Genomic DNA, 20,868 nt, shown 5'->3' with positions numbered 1-20,868 from the left:
GGCGTGTTTTACTGAGATTTTTTCCAAAGCTGCTTTTCTTTGATAAGTAAAAAAGTGAATCAATCAGCTGGCACTGTATGCTCCTTAGAGTGTGCATAGCTTTAACAATTTCTCCTCGCTATTTCTTCATGTGCACTGAGCGGTATGTGTGTGCAATGCTAGTGGTAGTTTCCTCGGGGCTGCCTGCTTGCAGTTGCTGCTGACTGCAGGAGCGGCACTGCCCCGCCGGCCCCTGATGTGATGGCGAGGAAACCCCGTTGACAAGGCACTGCTTTTTCATGACGGTGAGTTTCCCTTTGAGTGTATTATAATTTTGTGATAAAAATTTCAAGGAAAAAAAACACACAACCTCCTTCCTCCCCTTCCTTCGGGGAGGGAAGAGAGTGAGAGAGAGGGAAAAAAATCTATCTGAGACAGAAAAAAGGAGAGAGAGAAAAATATATATATAAGAGTGAGAGAGGGAGAGGAGGAGGAGGAGGGGGAGCAAATTAAAAGTTGCCAAATGGAGATATTAGGTTTCAAGAGGGGTGAGACAGGAGCAAGGGCTTGCCTCTTTTTTTAATCGTCTTGATGTTATGCAAATTTAAATAAATATTTATGGCTGTCCATTATTTAAGTCTATTTTGGGACGATGAATAGAAACCCGAGGTTTCCAAATAAATAATGGGAAAGTGTAAGCCTACGTTAGGTTTCAGGGCCAAACCAGAAGACAAAAGCAGAACGAAAATGAGGTTTGAATTCATAGCAGCTTGAAAGGAACTCCAGGATTTTTTTCCTCCCTTTTTGTAGCTCGTAATTATATAGGTTTTGTTTTAGCGAAAACAGGCTCTTTCTACATGGAGTTTAAAAAAAAGGAAACGAAAAGAAAGCCTAGTGGACGACTTCACCTCGACGAAACGTAGAGGGAAATGAGAAGCGATTTGTGATCACAAGCGACTACGATTGTCTGTCATTTCAGTCTATTTTTGGACATTAAAAATTGCTATACATTACGTTTCTAAAAGGCGAAGACAGGATAATAGGTTTTCGAGCTCGGTCTGAAAGAGCTGGAGAGAGACTGAGGGGAGTCTGGGTGTTTTTGCTGATGCAAAGCAAATTGAGTAACAGAAATATTTCAGTGACTCAGTGATTGAACTGGTTTAAAATTAGTGCCTTTTTCCCTTTTGTTTTACGCCCCCTTGATCACCATCAGAGATTCAGAGAGGAAGAAAAAATAGAAAAAAAATCTCCTCCCTTTTCCATTTTGATTTCTAGCAGCATTAAAAGTGTTTCATCTACCTGTCGTGGATCTTCGTTTCCCTTATCTCGCGTGGAAACGACACTTTTTTTTAAATCTACAATACATTGAGATCTTTCGCTTTTAAAACGATACGTTACCGTTTCTCAGCTCGTGTTTTTGAAGGGGGTTTAAATGAGGATATCTTAAATGATGTACTGTAGCTGTGTGGAGTTGGAACTACGAATAAAAAGATTTTCATTTTGATACGATTTTAAGCTTGTGTGAAAGCTATTTTGTATTTATGCTTTATTTTTACTAAATAAAGAGGTAGAATTGACATGTATGTCGGGAGTTTTCTTTACAAACAATGGTGAAGGTAGGCTTCAAAGAGAAATGGTCGTTATGGTTTTAAGAAAGAAACTCGTGTTGCTATGGCTATTCCTATTAGTTACGTATGTTACGTGTAAACTGCCCTTTGAGATTATCTGACGATGATTGATTTTTAGGAGGATAGTATGTATTTGTATGACTAGCGTAAAACCGATTTATATGTGTTATGATTATAGGACGGAAGCTTAAGTAGGCTTCATTAAAACATCGAATAATGTTTGAATCGTTATTCTTATATAATATGCGGAAATGGTTAGCATGGCTGATCACAATGCTGTTTTCAGTTGGGCCTTATTTTATGTATTCGATTTTTAAAGTCAGTTTACCGATGGGGAGAAAAAAAACAGTTTTGTCTTAAAAACTTTTTCAGATACGAGGGGATACATTCAGTTACACTATATTTCATTAAATGTCTTTGTTGCTTGGCATCCAGCCAGCGTCTGTGGCGCAGTTCTCCGTCGGCCGCCATTTTAATACTAATCAATGCTGTTTGCTGTATTTGAAAACCTCCACTGTCACTTCTGTGCAAAGCTGTGCTTTTTCGTCATTAGCTGTGAACCATGCATCTTTACAAAAAGGTTACTTCATCACATTTTTCACATAAATTGGAGGAAATATGAAGTCCCCACAGTATTCCAAAAGGGCAGTTGGTTTCAGCCAGTCTTTAGGATCTAGAGGACATAACACAACTTTTCTACACGTGCTTACTATAGCCATAATTTCAGTCGAACGATTTTTATTGAACGACTCTCAAAAACGGTTTCAACCAATATGTGAAATGCAGATATTTTACTATCTCAGTTTCAGAGTGTATTTAATGCATTCAATTGTTTACTGCCTGAGAAACATACAGTATGTTTCTAATACTGCAAACAATTGATATGAAAGATTTTTTCTTATATATTTAATTCTTAAATACAATGGGTGTTTGCAGGAAGAAATAACTGTTGTGTGAATTTGCTATGAATGTGAAACAATTTTTGCAGTGGTATTGTATTTTTCTGATCAAGCCAATGTCGTAGTTCTATCCCAATCTAAATATGCATAGAAATTGAATTTTAAAACTGTTTTTGCTATATATGCAATTTTAGTTTACCGAACAGTGTTCTTTGGGTGGCTACTCAACCATGTTCAAGTACAATGTAAGACTCTCTTCTTTTTGAGCTTCTTCACATACATTACTATACAGTTAGAGGTTTGCAATGATATTGGGCATTCCAAAGCTGGGAAAGGGTTTAGCAGTCTTCACTACACTCTGGTTAACATACTGCACTGGAGCTGTCTTGCGTCCTTGCTCTGCAGTGTTTTGTGTCTTAATTATAAATCTTACATGATTTTGCCCATTGTGCAAACACGTGTCCTTGTGGGTTGTTTAGCTAATTTTTTTATTTGGGTAGTTCCAGGGAGTCTTGGCTTTTTCAGTTGACATGAGTGAATTAAAGATGCAAATGGTTAGTTGTCGTGCATTTGGTTTTATTTAAATAACATTCTCATTTTTACTGTTAATACTGTGGTCAATAGTAAAAAATATAGCTGTTAGCACAGTTTGTATATGTGAGTTTTTTTTAAATGACACTAAGAAAGGGGTGGTTTAAGAGTAAGTGCTGTTTTTCTTCATTCTCTTAGTTTGGCCATATGTGACACTTTGTGGTTATACATCTTCCCTCTAAAGCACATTCTAGTGAAAATGTATTGCTGGTATGTGTATGCATTCGGGGTCTTGAGTGTGTTACTCTCATGTCTTTCAACATCAAGCGCTTATTTTTTACAGCAGATATGCATGCAGAATTTTATGTTCTAATATTGATAAACTCAGTTTCCAAATCAATCAAAGGCAATCATTGAAGATTATATAAATTGTTTACAAATAAATCTTCCTTTTTATGGAAATGTACTGGTTATATTACTATGTATGTATAGTCCTTGTCATAATATTAGCCAGACTTCTTTAATTTAGCAAAGTTGCTTTTAACTAACTTAATCTGTAGTCTAATCAGTTTTCTTTTATTTCATGTTATGGTAATAATAACTACAAACCGTTTGCGTTCCAGAATAGTTCTTTACTGAAAAACATGATGCCATGTTTCAAAGAAGATAAATGCACACTACAGCAAGGAATGTCTCAGAATAGATTGCAGCACACAAATTTCCCTGTAATCAATAATGTTGTGCAGAAATGTTTGTATGAAACTGCTGTATTCCATATGCCATCTGGGCTGTTACTTTTTAAAAGCGATACTTGAACGCATGACTTTGATATCAGATTCCTTGGTGTGTTTTGCCATTTTCCATTTGCTGTGGCTTCTCTTTATTTTATGAACTGCAAAAAAGGGCAAGGCCTTTTTGTGTCATTTTAAAAATCTTTGTAAAAAAGTAAACCTTTGTGATTAAAATATGATATGTCCAAATGACTGTGGCCGTGCGTTTTTTACCTTTTTTATTTTTATTTTTTAGTGTGATCACTAAAAATAAAAACTCAGATTTGCTGCAAACCATACTGCATGTACATATGTAGGATCAATATGTAACAAATGCGATACTGTATATGTGATCATTGCCTATCTTTGTTATTAAATAGGACTGGTTGTAAAAAAGGTCTGATGTGTTGTGGTAATGCAGTGTGAACTGTCATAAATGGAAACATGAAGTTCTTTTGTTCTCCAAAGTCCTGTGCAAATTCCAAACACTAATTACAATGTGCAGTTGACTCAAAATTGGGGATTGTAATGTTTTTATGATAATTTATGATCTTACTGTATTTTTAATGAGCCCTTATTGTTTTTGCATTGCACTTAAATAAAATAAATTGATTTTGCTGCAGTTTTGATGTAATATCACTGGCAATGTAAAATACTACCAAGATGCACAGCCACATTCATTTGTAAATATGTATGAAGTATGTTAATTTTTATGTAAAATTAGGAGCATACTTGTAATTTAATAGGAATTTAAATCTTCACATATTAATCTGAAAGATAGCAGAGTGTTCAGATAGTCCAATATAAATAAGTACAGTGATGCCACATGAACATCATTGTCATAACCTTAAAATGTACAACAGTGGAATCTTAAGAGGTAGCAACCTTCTAATTCTTATGGCCATGTAACTAATTGAACTGCTGAAAGTTCATTCTGTAGCGCACAGTTCAGTATTTCATCAGCAACATTGTGAGTGTCTCTATTTAAAATAACACTAGCCAATTTCCTATGGCCCATTTCTATTTGTTGCTCATTTTGAATGTAGGCAGTTCTGCAATGTAAGTTTGTATGAGTAAACCCCTTCAGCAAAATTGCTTGCTCTGTAGCTTCTCAGTTAAAATGCTGCTTCAATGCTTCATTGACCTTTTGAATGTAAAATGCATCTATGGTATCTCTTTGAAGTGGAGAGCACTGAAACAGTAAAAATCTCTTTCATGTTTTAGATCAAGTGACAAAACGTGAACTGCATTTGTCAAAAATTGCAGTGTCTCAAGGCAATAAGCTAAACCACATGTGTGTTTTTGCATCTTTAATATTCTGCTTAATGTAATTTCCTCTTTGGAAGCAAAACTGAAAAGTAGTCAAGAAGATGGTTTTTGATTTCTTGGAAAGAAACAGGTCACTGGTTCAGTTACCACTTCCATTGGAAACAACAGTGTTGACAATGCCTGTTAACATGCTTCAGTAACAAATCAAGAACATATATAGTCCAGGTCAACCTCCAAGAGAGAGAACTAGGAATCCTTTAGGAAATATTTACCTCAAAGCCTTATAAAGCCTTATAATTGCCTATAAGCAAGGAATAGTGAGATATGTCAGTTTGTCAGTATGGTGCCCCAACACTGTCTCACATACGGTGCACATTATGACCTAGAGGTTTTCCTTGCCATGGTGATTTGCAGATTTATTTTAGAAAAAGCCATCTTGATCCTAAAGTTCTTTGAACCCTGTCCATGCCTGACACCAGAGCAGGTTTTTCATCACTGTACAATAAGCTTGATGTGTCGTGATGAACCTCCCTTCTTTCTTCACACAGGAACTTAAAGGTGTTAAATGATTGTCTTCATGAAGTGGCTTGGAAATCAGTAAGTGTTGCCTATATTTATTTGTAGTGCATCTTTTTATAATAGCTGTTACATTGAAATTTAGTCAGTACCGATACACGAAAGCAGCATTTTTTCTGTGGATGCCTCTCTTTTAAAGATTTTTGTTGTTACCTTTGTGGAGAAAAAAATAAAAAAATTATTTACGCTGCAAAAATTGGACACAATAGCACATTTTATTTAAAAAGACACTTAGAAAGTCTACAAATCAAACATGCACATTTGGATCATTTTGTTCTGGTTAGAGAGGATTTTTCACTCTTTGGAAAAACATTGGTCTTTAAAGACAATACTGATTTTCTTATGTTAAGCCTGTTTTCATATATCTTTATTGATTGCAGTCTTATTTTACATGAATTTTTAATCTGTAGATACAACCGTATTCCATTAATCAGTATAAATGCATCATATGTAATGTAAATTAACCTCAAGACATTTGACTTCACCATCAGGGGTTATAGAGTTAGAAGCAAATTGTAAAAAAAATGAGAGTTTTTGTTCTTTTTCTGGCCAAATAACATTTTCTGTCTCCTCATCAAAATTAACTTGATGTTCTCAAAACTGTAGTTGTCATGGATGATGATGATGACCGCCGTCTTCTAGATATTATAGGGTAAGAGTCTACTCATTTATCAAAGTCTACAAAGTGCCATTCAAGCAAAAGCAAATGTGTATGAACACAAGCAGCACGTAACAGACTCCTTGCCAAATTGGTTTTGCCAAAGTAATCAATTCGAATGTAGCTTTTGGGAGATTTGTGGTCTGATGTAATGATTCAGGATGTTTTCTCTTGGACTGTTAATGAGATTGTATCGCAATGAGAAGTTTCAGCTCTTTTATTTTTCTCACACAGAGACGTGCAGGCATTAAATGATTATCTTCATGGTTCAAACAGTAAATCAGTAAGTGAGCTGTTCCTGTTCATTAAATTTAAATCCCTTCATTTCTTCAGGGATCAATTAATAAATATGTTTCACAATCGTCGTGCTTCTGCAAAAGTGAATCATGCTAGAGATGTATTCTCAGTGGGGTCTTTCATAATTATGATTAATGAAAACTGAGCCACCATATGAAGAAAACTGAAAATCTCCCTAAGTGTTTTTGGATATATTTTATTTCTGTTGCATGTACATCAAAAACAATATAATGTATAAGTGTTGAAAACATGTTGGGTAGTCTGTACTTGAGTATTAGGTGTTAATGGTTTCCTTCAGCTGTATATTTGTAAGATGATTTAGACAATTAAATTGGGATAGAGCTGACTTCTCTATGATCCTTTGCTATAGGGGAGTACAATTAACACTCAGTGCTCTTTCCAGATTGATGAAGATGACCTGAACAGCGCTACATTCGGCTCAGCTAATTCCCTCTTCGCCAGTGCTTCAGTGAGTTCATTGGCTGTGCTTGCATAGTATAGGTAACTTCACAGAAAGAAGTCGATTATGGCAGTGATAAAGATGACAGATTGCTTTCACCTTTTTTTATATGGCACTGTAAGTCTACAGACTTAGTACAATTTCGCAGAAGTCTGACATTATTTCCTGTTTATTCTGTCATAATTCAGAACTTGCTGACGCAGTGCAAATCATACCTCCTTTTAGGTGCTCTATTATGATTTAATTAACAAAATGCTCATTATTTTAGGACTAAGCAGAAAGCTTAGTAGTGTAGATACAGTGCCTTCAGTTAAACATCAAGTTAAAATGTTGTTTCTTGTTCTGTTTTCTATGTAGCATTTTTCATTCTTGTTTTATGAATAATGTTGTGGTTTCATTATATTTCTCCTGCTGTGCAGAATGCAGACCCTAGTTCCACTCTGAAGGATGTGAGTAACCACCTGGGGAACACAGGTGGTGATGGACTGCAGCTCTCCAACAGCCTGCAGTTCATAGAGGAGGAGCTAGGGGGTGCTTCTCCCTCTATGGGGGAGCTGGGGGAGGAGCAGCCCTTCGACATCCTGCAGAAATCCCTTCAGGAGGCAGACATCACAGAGCAGACGCTTGCTCAGGAGGCGCTCCTGGAGTCCTCCTCTCCTTCCTTGGGGGTGGCTGGGCAGCCCTTCTCTCAGCAGGTGGTGCCTAACTCCAGCTTTGGTGCCATGGGGCTATCCCACCTGCCTGTTTTGCAACCGCCCGCTGGCAGTCACTTTCCTGGCATGCAGCCACATGGCTTCATTCACCAGGTTCATCCCCAGCACCTGCACAATGGCAGCCCGTCAGGCCACATCCAGCTGGTGGGCTCCTTCAACACTCAGCCCCCCATGATGACTATCAACAACCTGGATCGGCCTCAGATCTTGCTGAAGCCAGGACAGCCTTCTTCTCCAGGTATGGGTGGAGGGCTGTTGGTACAAAGACAGCCAAGCCACAATGCTGGAGGTGGACCCATGTTCAGCAACTCTGCTCCGGGTCAGGTTTCCATGCCTTTCAAGGGCTGTGGACTGCAAGCGCCTATACCAGTCCAGAACATCATCATCCAGAGAGGCCCTTCCTCCCAGCCTCTGAGCACTATGAACCAAAACCTAAAAGGTCCTATTAGCATTCAGCCGAAGCCTATCCAGGTGGGGCATCAGACTGTCTACAACATCAGCAGCTTAGGAATACAGCCTTCACCATCACAGCATCAAGCACAGCAGAGCAGTCCCTATGCCTCTGCAAATTCCCCGCAGGCAGGCCAGCAGCAGTCCCAGCAATCGCAGCAGATGACACTCAACATAGTCAACCAGCCAGGCCTGAGGAAGCCCACGTCAGGGCACCAAGTGATCAATCATTCCGGCAGTATCGTCATCCAGTCTCCTATGGGGGCCCAGCACCAGCAACAGTCCAGTTTGCATCAAAACCAGTTCCTGGTCCCCACATCTCTTTCCATTTCTCCAAGCTGCACAGCTACGCACAGCATCCAGGCCCTGAATGGACAGGTTCTGCAGACCCAGCAGGCTCAACTGATCCACAACCCTGCTGATCAAGCTTTTGGCAACAGGACTTTAGCCAACCCCTCTTACTCTGGGGCCATCCTGGCCAATCAGAGCACATCTGTGCAGCTGGTTGCTGGGCAGAACTTTGCTTCCTCTGGAGGGCAGCTAATTGTCAATCAGGGAGTGGTGAGCAGTCAGCTGCAGCAGCCCCCTCAGACAGTGGTACATCTTTCAGCATCCCATGGGAATGTACCCAAAGCCAGGCCAGGGTTCCCTGCTGGTGGACAGGCAGGGTCCTCCATGGTTCAAGGCATGCAGATTCCAAACAGGTTTGCAGTTATAAACTCAGCAGGTTCTGTGCACCCTGGTTATGGAGCTCAGTCACAACAGGCTGTTCAGGGAGCAAGTGCCCAACAGAACCTGCAACAGCAACAGGCCCCAGTTAGACAGCAGGTTCCTGCCAACATGGGCCACCGATTCTTTGCCCCGGCATCAGAGGAAGCAGTCAATAGTTCTCAAACTTTAGGGAATCAAGGAGCACAGCACCAGCAGGTACAGCAGCAGCAACACCAGCAATGTGAAACACAGCAGTTTTGCCAGAATCAGGTATTGGGCTACATTTGTTTATTTGCTTGTAGTTTGGAGCTGTTTAATGAGGGAACAATGTCTATGATGTTGAGTTAAAACTTTAACAATAATGTAGTACTCCATTTGCTGGAAAAGTTAATCAAATGAGTTTTGATGTCATGGCAGAGATAAGGAACTCAATGTTGTATGCTTACAAAAGAAATCAAGCAGCACTATCACTGTTTTGCACCAATGATCTGCTTGTAATCAGTTTTGTTTCCCTGCTGTGCAGACTCAGAAGGAGGCTGGACTTTTTCCGAAGCTGCAAGACGGCCTCAGACAGCCTCAGCTGGCTAACCTTCTTGGTAACAAAGGCAAGCCTTCTCACCACAGTTACTCTTTTACTTTGCTGGTCTCTCAAAACCAGAGTGCTCCGTCTTTTGTGTTTGCCTTCTTTTTTCATTAAAATCCAAAGTATTTTTTAGGAGGTGTTTTTAAGACCGATCCTGAAATTTAAATTAAAAATTAAATATTGTAGTATTGTTTTAAGCAATACCTGTTGGAGACGAACCTTTTAAAAGAGACATTTGTAAATAACAATGCTGAGAGAATTGGATTAAAGGGGAAAAAAACAGGTTGTTACTTGTGAAATTCTTAGCACCGAATTTAGTATGTGATGAGTAATAACTTTCTTGGATATTAAACTTTCTTTCCTAAACTCATGTTCAGTTGTACAGTTCTTATCACTAAGCGGAGTCAATGTTTTTTCCTCTTTGATTCACAGTTAATAAAGGCTTAAGTGCAGCGTCAGCACCTTTGGATAATGTGCACCTGGCAAATAAAGTAGAGGTCCAGCCTCTGCATCAGCCGAACACTCAGGTATGATGGCTGGTTCAGACCCATACAGTCAGAGCTGCTTTGACTTCCGGTCTATGGTTCATTTTGCATTGTATTTTGAAAATGGAAACTTGTTCTGGAATTTGTCTTCCCCATTATGTCACTTGGTCAGGTTTTGAATATGTTTTGAAGATTAAGGTTGGAATGATTGTTTCAGTGGGAGAAGGTCTTTTCACTGGTTTCACCCGAGTTATTTAGATAACGGTGTCCTTTTCTCCATTGAAGAGGCTGTTATAAAACAAAGCTACGGATAACACAGTTGGTTTGGTAACAGTGTTATTTTATTTCTTGCAGATCAGTGCCCACAAGAGGCCTGCTTCTCAGCAGTTAACAAAGGGAAACTTGTAAGTGTTAGTTGTGATAACATATTTTATTGGGAATGTTTGGGAATGAGCAGAGTTCACTTTTGTAAATGGTCTTAACTGTGTTTTTGCCACTTTCAGTATCTTTGATTTTAATTTCTGTCAGTTACTAACCATATTTAATGAATATATAATTAATACTATTTAAAAAAATTATATAAACACTTGTTTCTTTAAACCCACGTTTTCTCTCAAGATAAAGCATCACTTGCCAAAGTATTGAATTAAACCAAAATTGTGCAAACTTCAAAGACTCTGCATTCTTCTTTGTCTTTTGATTGTTGCACTTGTCCCTGATATTTAAATACTAAGTGAATTGTACATAGTTGACAATGACAAAACGGTATTCTCAGCAGAAACAATCATGCTGACTACTTACCAGTTAGATAAAAGAGTTCGTTACACCTTTGCTGTACTCATTTGCCACTTCCATGTTTGTAGGTAAGCCCTGCAATACGTAATAGAAAAACACTTACAGTGTGTTACATGGGATTTCCGGGTTACAACTCTCTAGTGCTGTGTTCTAAAGCAGTAATTGATTTAAAATAACTCAGTTTCTTCAAAGTAATCTGTACACTCTAATGATGTTGAGTTAGGCTTCAGGTAAATCGGTTTTGAACTCAGTTGTTAAATGTGTGGACGGGGCTCTCATGAAAGAAATAAATTTACCCAAATTGTGCTTGCCAAGATTTAAGTTTTGTGTGCACATGATTCTGATGTGTGCCTGTGGTTTATAAGACTTGTTTAGACATTAGAGATCAGCTGTGTTTTGTGATTCTCCCTGCTCTTTCTTGTGCAGAATCCTCCAGCAACTGCGAAAGGACCAAGCTAGTGTTCAGGCTGTTGACAAGTCTCCCTTCTCCTCTGTGGATGATGCCATCAAAAGGCTACTGCCCTACCACGTCTTTCAGGGCACCTTGCCTACTGATGAGGATTTCAAAAGAGGTGCTTCATTATCATCTGCCTTCAAAAGAAGTGTGTTTTATGCTGTACATTGCAAGCATGCAAGATCTTGGCAGGGTTGAGGTCAATTTCAGTTTTTCATATACTGTAAAATGTATTCTTCAAACAAATCGCCATTTCCAATTCCATGAATGGAAAAAAAAAAATTAAACTGAAAAACTGGATTTGAGCCCAATTCTGGAACTTAGCATAGCAAGAAAATAAGCAACTAACATAATAATTGTAAAGTATAGTACAGTTCAGTATACTCAGTATTCTAATTACCTGCTTTTTTCCCCATTTGATATTAGTACTTTTTTCAAGTAAATTCTGTGTAGATTCCAAAATTAAGATGAAGAATGAAGCAGAAAATATGTGCCTTGGGTATGAAAGGGTATGGAAGAATTGAATTTCTTTCTGTTCTTCCTTCTTCAGTGGATGATGAGTTTGAGGCAGTTGCAACACAGGTACTGAAGCGCACACAAGCCATGTTGAACAAGTACAGACGACTATTGCTGGTGGAGGGAAAGGTGAGTCGGAAATTAAAACCAGGTGTTCTGTTGGCATATAGGAGGATTTTCAGGCTGCTTGAGCGGCTCATGACCAAGGGAAGTAAAAGGCAAGTCCCATGAGCAGTGTCTTCTCTTATAGCATTTGTGTGCTTATTGTTACTCATGGCATTAGATGAGAAATAGATGTTAGATACTCTATATAGTTTAAAATAGATTAGAAGTTAAATAAAAACTAGAGATTGATAATTTTTCTGTTTCCATCCAGCGAATGAGTCCATCATCTGAAATGGTGATGATTGACAGAACCTTTAATCAGGAAGAAAGAGCCAATCTTACTCAGGACAAGCGCCTGGCACTTATGGATCCAGGTAACATTGTTGTTTGCAGAAGTAAAGTTAACTTTAGAGGTTCTCTTTATATTTATCATTTTGCTGAAACAAGAACTGTTAAGATGTGTGTTGGTATCTGTGTTTGTGTTTGCAGCCTGACTAGGGTGTATCCCTAATAACAAGCCTGTTTTTTATGTAGTCCTCCTGAAGAACAAAGATTTCAATTTTAAAAAGAATTAAGGGATTAGGCGGAATAAAGACATTAAACGAGACAGAACAGAACCATGTGAAAGGTCTCAGATATATACACTGTATAGAATTTTTAATTTCGAAAACTGTATAATTCCATAGTTAGTGTTCAGTGTAGCTCTGAAATGTTTGCAGTAGTCCTGTTTTTACTGACTGTACTCTGTATGCAAGGAAGCATAGATAAACTGTGATTAAGCATTCCATTCTTTCAGTAGGTGCTAAATGGTTGCAGTTTGATGGTAACATTGTCCTGTCATCTCACTTCAGATGGCTTTCTGGAGGACTTCTGTTGCTTGGCCAAACCCACAGATCAAGTCCCAGAGCAGGCGGCACAGGAAGCATTGGCCCCTCAAACTCCCTCCCCTTCAAACAGGACTGAGAAGGAAGGGGCTTCTTCTCCAAGGCTAACGGGGGGTCCCCAGGACACAGAGGCCAAAACTGGGGCTTCAGGATCAGAGCAAAAGCAGCTATGTAGTGATGGGGTGGATACAAGAAAAGCCAGTCTGACTCCAAGCACGCTGTTACAGTGCCAATCGGGATGCAGCCCTGCACAGGACAGGAGGGAGGACACGAAGTGTAAGGGCACGTTGGATTCTGCCGTCAGAAAAGCGTCTCAGCCTTCTCCTTCCTCTCAGAGCTGCAAGGACTCCATGGGTGACCCACCCCAGCAGGAGGTGTCCCTCAGTGAACACCTGGAGACTGCGATCAAGAGCATCTTGGATCTGAAGAAGACCCAGAAATGCTCCCTCAACAGTAACAATAACAATAATAGCAGCAGCAGCATTGTCACTGCCCCCCCAGCTCCTGTACCGCACAGCACCACTGTGCCGCCCAGCGCCCCTCCTACTGCCCCACACCCGGGGCGCGGTTTGGACAAGCCTTTAGAGCACAGCCAGGTGCCGCTGGCTGACACAGACTCTGTTCTGGAAGCAGCTGTAAATAGCATCTTAGAATGTTAGGTGGTGCCATGCTGGTTTTTAAAACACATTTTTAATTTCTCATTTTCTTACATCCACCGCCGACAGCTCAGAGACGAGGACTGTAAGAACTTGTGGGAAAGAGGAGAAGTAGGTTTCTGTACGCTTGGGTGCAGAAAGAGAGGAAGAAATTTTACATCCTATTTACTATTCCCCTCAGTGAACACGTAATCATTTTTTAGAATTCTGTGTACAGTCATTTATATAAGAACTTGAGTAAGGACAGATATGTACATGACTTTAGAAGGGCAAGCAATATGGAAAGCACAAAAATGACCTCTCTCATATTTCAGTGGCCCCAGTGCACAGCCCTAAATAGGTTCTGCTGAAATAAATGGGAGTCCGTTACATTGCTTTTTGCGTTGCTTGCTTTACCTCAGTCAGGGTATGTATGTGTAAAGCTAGCTCAGGACTGAAGGAGATCATTTAACTTACACTTGCAACCCAAGACAATAATGTGATAAAGTGGGCCGAAGCCTTTGCCTTTACCAGAGCCCACATGGTCCTCATAGTGTCTGACAGGTGATGTTCACACTGAGATAATATACACATGACGTCTGTCTGAGAAGGGTGACAAACAGTGCAGGAATTAGTCTGACCAAGCTGACAAAACAGGCTTTTATTTTATTATTATTTTTATAACTTGAAGAATAGTATTTTTGTTCATGTTTTTGTTTGTACCTTAAAGGTATGTGACCTTAATGCTTGGAGAAATCTGTTATGTGAAGGGCAATTTTTTAACCTCAGATTGAGGTGCTGATGTTAAATGGTATAAATGTTAATGTACGGTTATTATTGCTATTTTTGCTTCTTTTGCTTTTTTTATGGATTTGTTTTTGCACAGTTCACAGCCCGACAATGGTTACCTTCACGCTAATGCTCAGTAAAACACTGAAGTCACTAAAGACCTATTGCTTTCACTGAAAGGCAGTTTTTCACAGAAGATATCCACCGTATGAAGCAGTAGAACAGTCTTTTAATCCATCCAAATTAGTATCTTCTTGACTTTGGTATCACATTGTTGCTTAAAATACCTGATACCCTGCTCTACAGGTGATGTAAGGCAATAATAAGATTTAAGTATTTAACATGTTATTTACACACCTTCATCAAAAATTGAAGGTGCATGTTGCAAAAAGAGAGCACTTGAATTATCCAGTCACTCAAAGTCCCCTCATCTCAAATGTTGCAAATGAAATAATGCCCAAGAAAATGTATATTAGGATGGACTTAGTCTTTCATAGTGAAGGAAAGAATAGTGTATAACACTGCTAAGTACTGCAGTAGTTCTTTGTCGTGATGTAGCATAAGATTTTATTAGTTTATTTCATAAAAGTTTTTTTCTTCTTTTGATATGCGAGACAGACTGGTCATTTGAATAACAAAGTGATTGTATTGATCATACTTCATACTTTAATTCTAAGATTTTCAAATCTAGTTCCATCAGCTTGAGCCAAATCATTATAAAGAAATTGAATTTCTCAGTGGTTACGAGGCACACTTGTGTCGTTATAGTCGTTGGTCAGGAGAATTTCACCAGCACTTATTCTGAAGTATCTAAATGTTAAATGATATTGCTCTATTATGTTTTTCAATTATGTACCCTTTTTTGATATATCAGACATCTATATAAAAGGTAAAACAGTTTGGAAGATGTCGGAACTAGTTTTACAGGTTATAGCTACTTCCTAGGTACATTAATCACAAGAACTATGTTATCTGAATTTCTGAAGGTGTTTGTGTGATTAACATAACTGCGGTTCTGAAAGAGGAAATGCTTGTTTTAGTTTTTTAGTCTCAAGGTTCCTGTATGAAATATCCAGGCCTCAGTATAGATGCAGACTTTTCGTTAAGCAGACGATAATTTTACGCTAATATTTTATTGTCACATAAAACCTTTGGTCTCATCTTGCGCTTTATGTAACTGATGATCACACGTTTGAAAGTTGAGGGTGGTGTGAAGTGTGTTTAAAAGGAGTCATGTCCGTGTCTAGTGGTTGCTTTGTCAGAAAGTGTGGCTTGGGAGTAAGTGGGTATTTATTCATTGTATGAGAATGGTCACTTTGGGTGGATTTATTTTTTTTTAGCTTCAAGATATTTAAATTGGATAGGTAAAAGCACAGAACAAATGAAATATTCACAGTGGAGGATGCTTAAAAGTACTGGCATTGCCTTGTGTTAATGTAATGTTATGTGTTGTGAAGCACTTTGACCCTATGATTATGCCATTTGGCCTGATTGCAGAATGACCAGTGATTGGTCACAGTGGAGAGTTGCCCAGCAGTTCACTTGTCTCTGTTTGCATTTCCAAGAATGTTTACTGCAATCGTGTAAATATTTGTGGTTATTTTTTAATTTAATTTAGCAAGTATGTGCCAATTTTACTTATTTAAAAACAAACGATAGCCCCACTGAAGCCAGGTTGGTTTTGTCATGCTGTTTATGGCAGGTGTGAGAGCACTGCTTTCTCTTCAGCACCAGTTCCATTTCTTTAGGCCTCTGAAACTGTAGGAAATCCATTCACTATGGCAATCTTACAGAACTGAAGCCCAAATTAATGTGAGCTACTGTGCCATATCTTAATTTAAATGAGTTTGATCTTCGCAATGTCTGTGAAGTCATTGGTGGCCCTCAGGCCTTGCTCTCCTACAGTAGGACATTAGTAAAAACGGACAAAAAGAGTTACATTCTTTTATGTAGGGCCGAAGAAAAGGGGAATATAGATCAAGGACAAGATTAGGGGTCAGACGTCGTGATCTTGTAGAAAGACGTTTTTGAATTTGTAGTGAGCAGAATGGATTTTTAAATTAATTTGGCTGTATTTGTTTACTTTGAGTACTGCTATGTGCACTATTTTAATTACTTGATATATTATGTAAAAACCCTTTGTTTTTCTGTGCGCGTGGCTTTGTTTGAATAGGACAGATATGTTGTATGAGGAAAAGCAGTCAGCAAGTCAACAAGATAGCCATACAGGAGTCCTCCTGTATGGACTCTCAGCTGAGGGATGCCCTGAATCAGATGTGCTGGAACTGAGTGTTATCACTGTCAGATAATAAGGCCTCAGTCTTTGGAAGACCCTGTATCTGATTATAGAAGTGGTTGACATAAATCCTGTTTCAGCTCTCTTGGCATTAATGTCTTTAGAGGTAGGGACTGTTTGTATCAGCATATTTAAAGCTCGGTTAAGTCAGGCACCCTAGGGGGCAGATAAATGAAACGGAAGACGGCAAGCATCTTAAAGGAGATGATCGACATAGGAAAACATTGAGAATGTATGTTGTAGCTGAATTTGGTTTTCAGTACTAGCACTAGAGGAAGTTAAATGGGTTCTGCCTTCCTTTAAGGTTTTTCAGATCTCCTCTCTTAGTTCAGTGCCTCTGTGTTTTTCCTGGCATGCACTGAAGAGGCCCTTCTGTAATCGTGAAAGCAGCAGGGGCTCAGCAAGGGTATAGGTACACCAGAACCCTTTTGTAATTCAATGGGAAATGGGATCCTGCCTCTTGGAATAAAAGGAGACACTTGACTTTTCCTATTTGTTATTTCTTCTGACCTTAACTGTCAAGACATGAATGCTGTATGAAGCCATGGAAAATATTACAGAAAGCACTCCTCTATACATAATGCCTCAGTGCATCTGAGGTGTGAGCCAGTGACTTAAATATAGAGTTCAAGAAATGTGTGAATGTCCAATGCCTGAAATGAATAAGCAGTCGAATGGGCAGCACAACAGAGATCAAAGAAAATAATTTTACGTAGTCCTTTTTCCCCTTTTTGTTTCTAATGCTACACTACATTGGTTGTCCTCAGTCCAACCAAAAACAAAAGGCAAATAGATTTTTGACTAAGTGCATTCTGCTCTGTGAACAAAACTGAACTCCAGTGCTTTGAAAAGGCTTTTCTTTTGCCTTAGGAGAGTATAGATAAGTATATTGATCCATTTGTTTTCTAATTGTTTTGCTGCTGCTTGTTTAAAACTGAATTAGTGTGGCCTTACCAGACTGACTTCCCATGTGGTGAATAAGTTGCTTCATATGTGCTTGGTGATTAAATTTCATGGCTTTGCATTTTTTATTTGTTCATTTGTATAGTATTGGTCTCACTTGAAACATGATTTGTATACAGTTTTTTGTATAAAAACATAAAAAAGAAAAAAATTAAAACACAAACTATAAATTTTTTGTAAAATTCCAAGAGAAATGGCAGTTATTTTTGTTATGTTGGATATGACGCGTTAAAAAAACAAGTTGTTAAGATATATTGTTAATTCTTAGTTTTTGTTTTGTCTGGATGTTCACAACAACAAAATGAGATAAAAAATTGAAATGAATTTTCAAATACAGCCAAAGACTTGCAGAAAACTGTGTTCTCTCTATTTATTGTACACAGTGTGTCTGGATAGTAAGAGTGTGTTGGTGTGCAATTGTCTGCTTACATTGAGTGTGTGATTCCATTGTACACGTCTTGTGTATTTTTTAAGGTGTCTCTTGTTGACAATATTAATAAAAAAACAAACAGCAGTTTTTTTTTGTCAAACTTTCATTCTAAAGAAAACTCATTTGTGCATAAGAAAAAGGTATTCTTAAATGATCAAAAAATTTACAACTAAAAAAATTTGCATTTATTGTTATTTATATAGTTCTGAAATAAAGACTTGGTTGACATGGACTGTAGAAACTGGAAGTTGTGTGCAGAGACATTGTAAATTACCTAAATTCTGTATCTGATGCTCCAACTAATCTATCCAGTTTGGCTGAAATTGAATATGAAATCTACCAACAATTGCATTACGTATTTTTGTTTTTAGTTACTAGACCCCACTCTTGATTTTAAGAATTTGGCTGAACCACTACATTAATGAGTCCTGATATTATTCAAGGATTAGAAAGCTATTACCACTTAAAACTTCTTAAAAGAGAAACTTGTAGCCTAATCTATACTGTGCATCACTTCTAAAATTTCTAGGACAGCATTACCCAGATTCCAAATACTGTACAAGATGGTGAAAATTTTGTACTTATTTAGACATGTACGATCGATACATTGGTTTTGGTTAAACTGTATTCGTGCTAATCAAATTCCTTGGAAACCTTTTGCCACAAATTGGGCATGATGCATACTATCGTTGGGAGAAAGTGCAGACTAGACAGGCACTTGAGGAATGTAATGACAGCAAGAGGGACAATGAGGAGGAGAAAGGAAAAAGGGTGTACAGCTCTAGAACCAGCACTGACCCCACACAAAACCATTAACACTCTATTAATAGGAGTTTGTGGTCAGATGACCAGAGATTAGATCTGCCAGGTATTTAGACAGCATTACTGTCAAGTCCATTTAAGAAGACATATGTCTAGCTTGACTTGAGCAATGAATGATTCTTTGCCCAGTAACAGCTTCAACCGCTCCTACAAATAAGGAGACCATTCTCATCACATGATTGAGCTTTGCAATCAGCTGGTTGATGAAAACACAGCTCCCACATTCAGCAAAATGAATATCTGTTTTTCAGGAAGCTCATTTGTAGATTGTGGATCCCGTTATAATTTTATTGTTAGGTTTAGGTAATCCAATCAATCAAGCAATATCTTTCCTTATTTTAACCTCTTTTTGAAAATGGTTTGCACTGACTTTCCCTGAGTGTTCAGAAAGTTAATAAGTTATTGGACAGCAGATTTATACAACTTATTGTTGTGTTGTACTTAGTTGAGTACAAGCTCGTGTAATTTTATTGCAATGGCCAAGTTCCTATTTTTGCAAATAATATTATTCTTATTCTTTTGAAATTTGAGCCTGATGTTTTTTTGTCATTATTTTCTTTTTATGGAAATTGTGACGATTTGTGCCATGCCTGGATATTTCTACCCATTAACCCTTTTCTTATGTTTCAGCAGAGAGTCTTTAGGAAGGTAAATGCATGTCTTACATTTCTTGTTCAGGACCATAGTTTGGTTCAGAAGAGCTGTCAAAGATTACTGCTTCCATCTAGTGGTAAGGAAACAGAAATGCACTAATTTGGTGAAGCAGAATACTGCTTTCTGTTGAAATGAGGAGGGGATAGATGCTGGGGTTCCTTCTGGTCCTTGTTTCTGGAATCCAGCAGGTTTTCTAGGTCTCTTTAACTGAGCCACAGCTTTACACTGTGGAGAAGTGATAAATAGGTCCAGTTGAAACTGAATCAGTTTAACCCTTCTCTCTTGCATAATGCTTTTTATAAATTAGTAACAGAAAAAATACTGGATTCAGGATTCTGGATCACGAGGATGGGATATAAAGCTTAGGATGTGAGTCATAAGAATGGTCTTGGATCACTTTAATGAGTTTCTCACATATTAATCTTGGATGAGCATCAAAAGAGCAAATTCCTTGTTTGTGGATTTCAAAGCAGTAGGTTTCCTTTTTTATCTGTAACTCTGTTTCTTATTATGTAATGCCATAAAGACTTCTAAAGAAAAATAAAATGCATATCGAATTAATTTGTAATCAAAAGCTCAGTGCAATTCATATATTCACCAAAGGGTGGTGCTGCTACCTGTTGGGAAGAATTGCACAGAACCCTTTTTAGAGATAGGAAAAGGAGATCAGGATCATGACAAGTAGGTATGTTACATAGTAGCTGAATGCACAGCTGAAAGCAGGGTATTTATAATTGTGTTTTCTCAGGAATTAAAAACAGTTATACTAAACAAGATGTTCATAACATTGTTCTTTTCATGTTTGCGTTGGCAACTATTTCACTGAAGAAAGATGCCCCCCCATTATTTCTCTGTGTCTTTAGAAGGCATGTGAGTGGAAAATATCTCTGGAGGAGGAAAACCACACCACTGCTAAAGCAAAAAAATAAATATTGACTTATACTATAATAAGGGTCTCAGTTCATGTAAAGGACAAAGAATTACTAAATCAGATTTTATTGGACCTCCTAGTTGACATCTGATCTCCCTTCCTTAATATCTTGAGGACAATATTCTGAAAGAGTCATCCCTCCAGTCAAGGGCTGTACAACTTCCAGCTCCAAGGGTGGCTTGGTCTTCTGATTATGCTTACAGCTGAGGTCTAAATTATGCAGCTATGCTATTTGTTTAATTGGACCAAGTATTTGACCTTTCTCTGAGGTCTGAGGTTGTTGAGGAATTGAAGACAGACAGTGACACTTTGGTGCTCTAAATTGTATCCAGTTTGCTGATCCTTTGCAGCTTATGCTTGACACCAGTGGAATTACTGATGAAGCTGATGAAAAATGACCATAAGAAAGCTTACAAATGAGGGGAAACCATTGGCCCCATGTAGCGTGTTTGGTTGTCAGAAGCTGCTTGATCCAAGGATCAGCTTCAACACCATGGGTACAAATGTTTAAGATAATTTGTATAAATAAGTGTATCCTACTGTATAGAACTGCTTCCTATAAATGTGATGCCCTGCCTGTAAGAC

General features: G+C 38.3%; 1 protein-coding gene across 2 annotated transcripts; it reads left to right on the top strand.

The window, feature by feature from the left end:
* The first annotated feature begins 221 nt into the window (after nucleotides 1–221).
* On the top strand, nucleotides 222–17,963 carry bicral (BICRA like chromatin remodeling complex associated protein). Of its 2 annotated transcripts, none has more exons than XM_088934005.1 (13): nucleotides 222–284; nucleotides 5,625–5,673; nucleotides 6,259–6,304; nucleotides 6,545–6,593; nucleotides 7,011–7,076; nucleotides 7,487–9,211; nucleotides 9,465–9,537; nucleotides 9,957–10,051; nucleotides 10,364–10,413; nucleotides 11,231–11,376; nucleotides 11,809–11,903; nucleotides 12,151–12,253; nucleotides 12,731–17,963. In XM_088934005.1, the coding sequence occupies exons 3-13, from the start codon at nucleotides 6,264–6,266 to the stop codon at nucleotides 13,420–13,422; spliced, it is 3,135 nt and encodes a 1,044-aa protein (XP_088790131.1). In that variant the 5' UTR covers nucleotides 222–284; nucleotides 5,625–5,673; nucleotides 6,259–6,263; the 3' UTR covers nucleotides 13,423–17,963. The 2 variants fall into 2 exon arrangements, with proteins under 2 accessions (XP_088790131.1, XP_088790129.1); XM_088934003.1 differs by having other exon boundaries at nucleotides 9,465–9,546.
* The last annotated feature ends 2,905 nt before the right edge of the window (nucleotides 17,964–20,868 follow it).

Source organism: Atractosteus spatula, chromosome 15, assembly GCF_055471065.1.
Source record: "Atractosteus spatula isolate fAtrSpa1 chromosome 15, fAtrSpa1.hap1, whole genome shotgun sequence".
Lineage (NCBI taxonomy): Eukaryota > Metazoa > Chordata > Actinopteri > Semionotiformes > Lepisosteidae > Atractosteus > Atractosteus spatula.
Note: the sequence above shows the minus strand (reverse complement) of the source record. Positions and strands in the feature narration are given on the sequence as shown.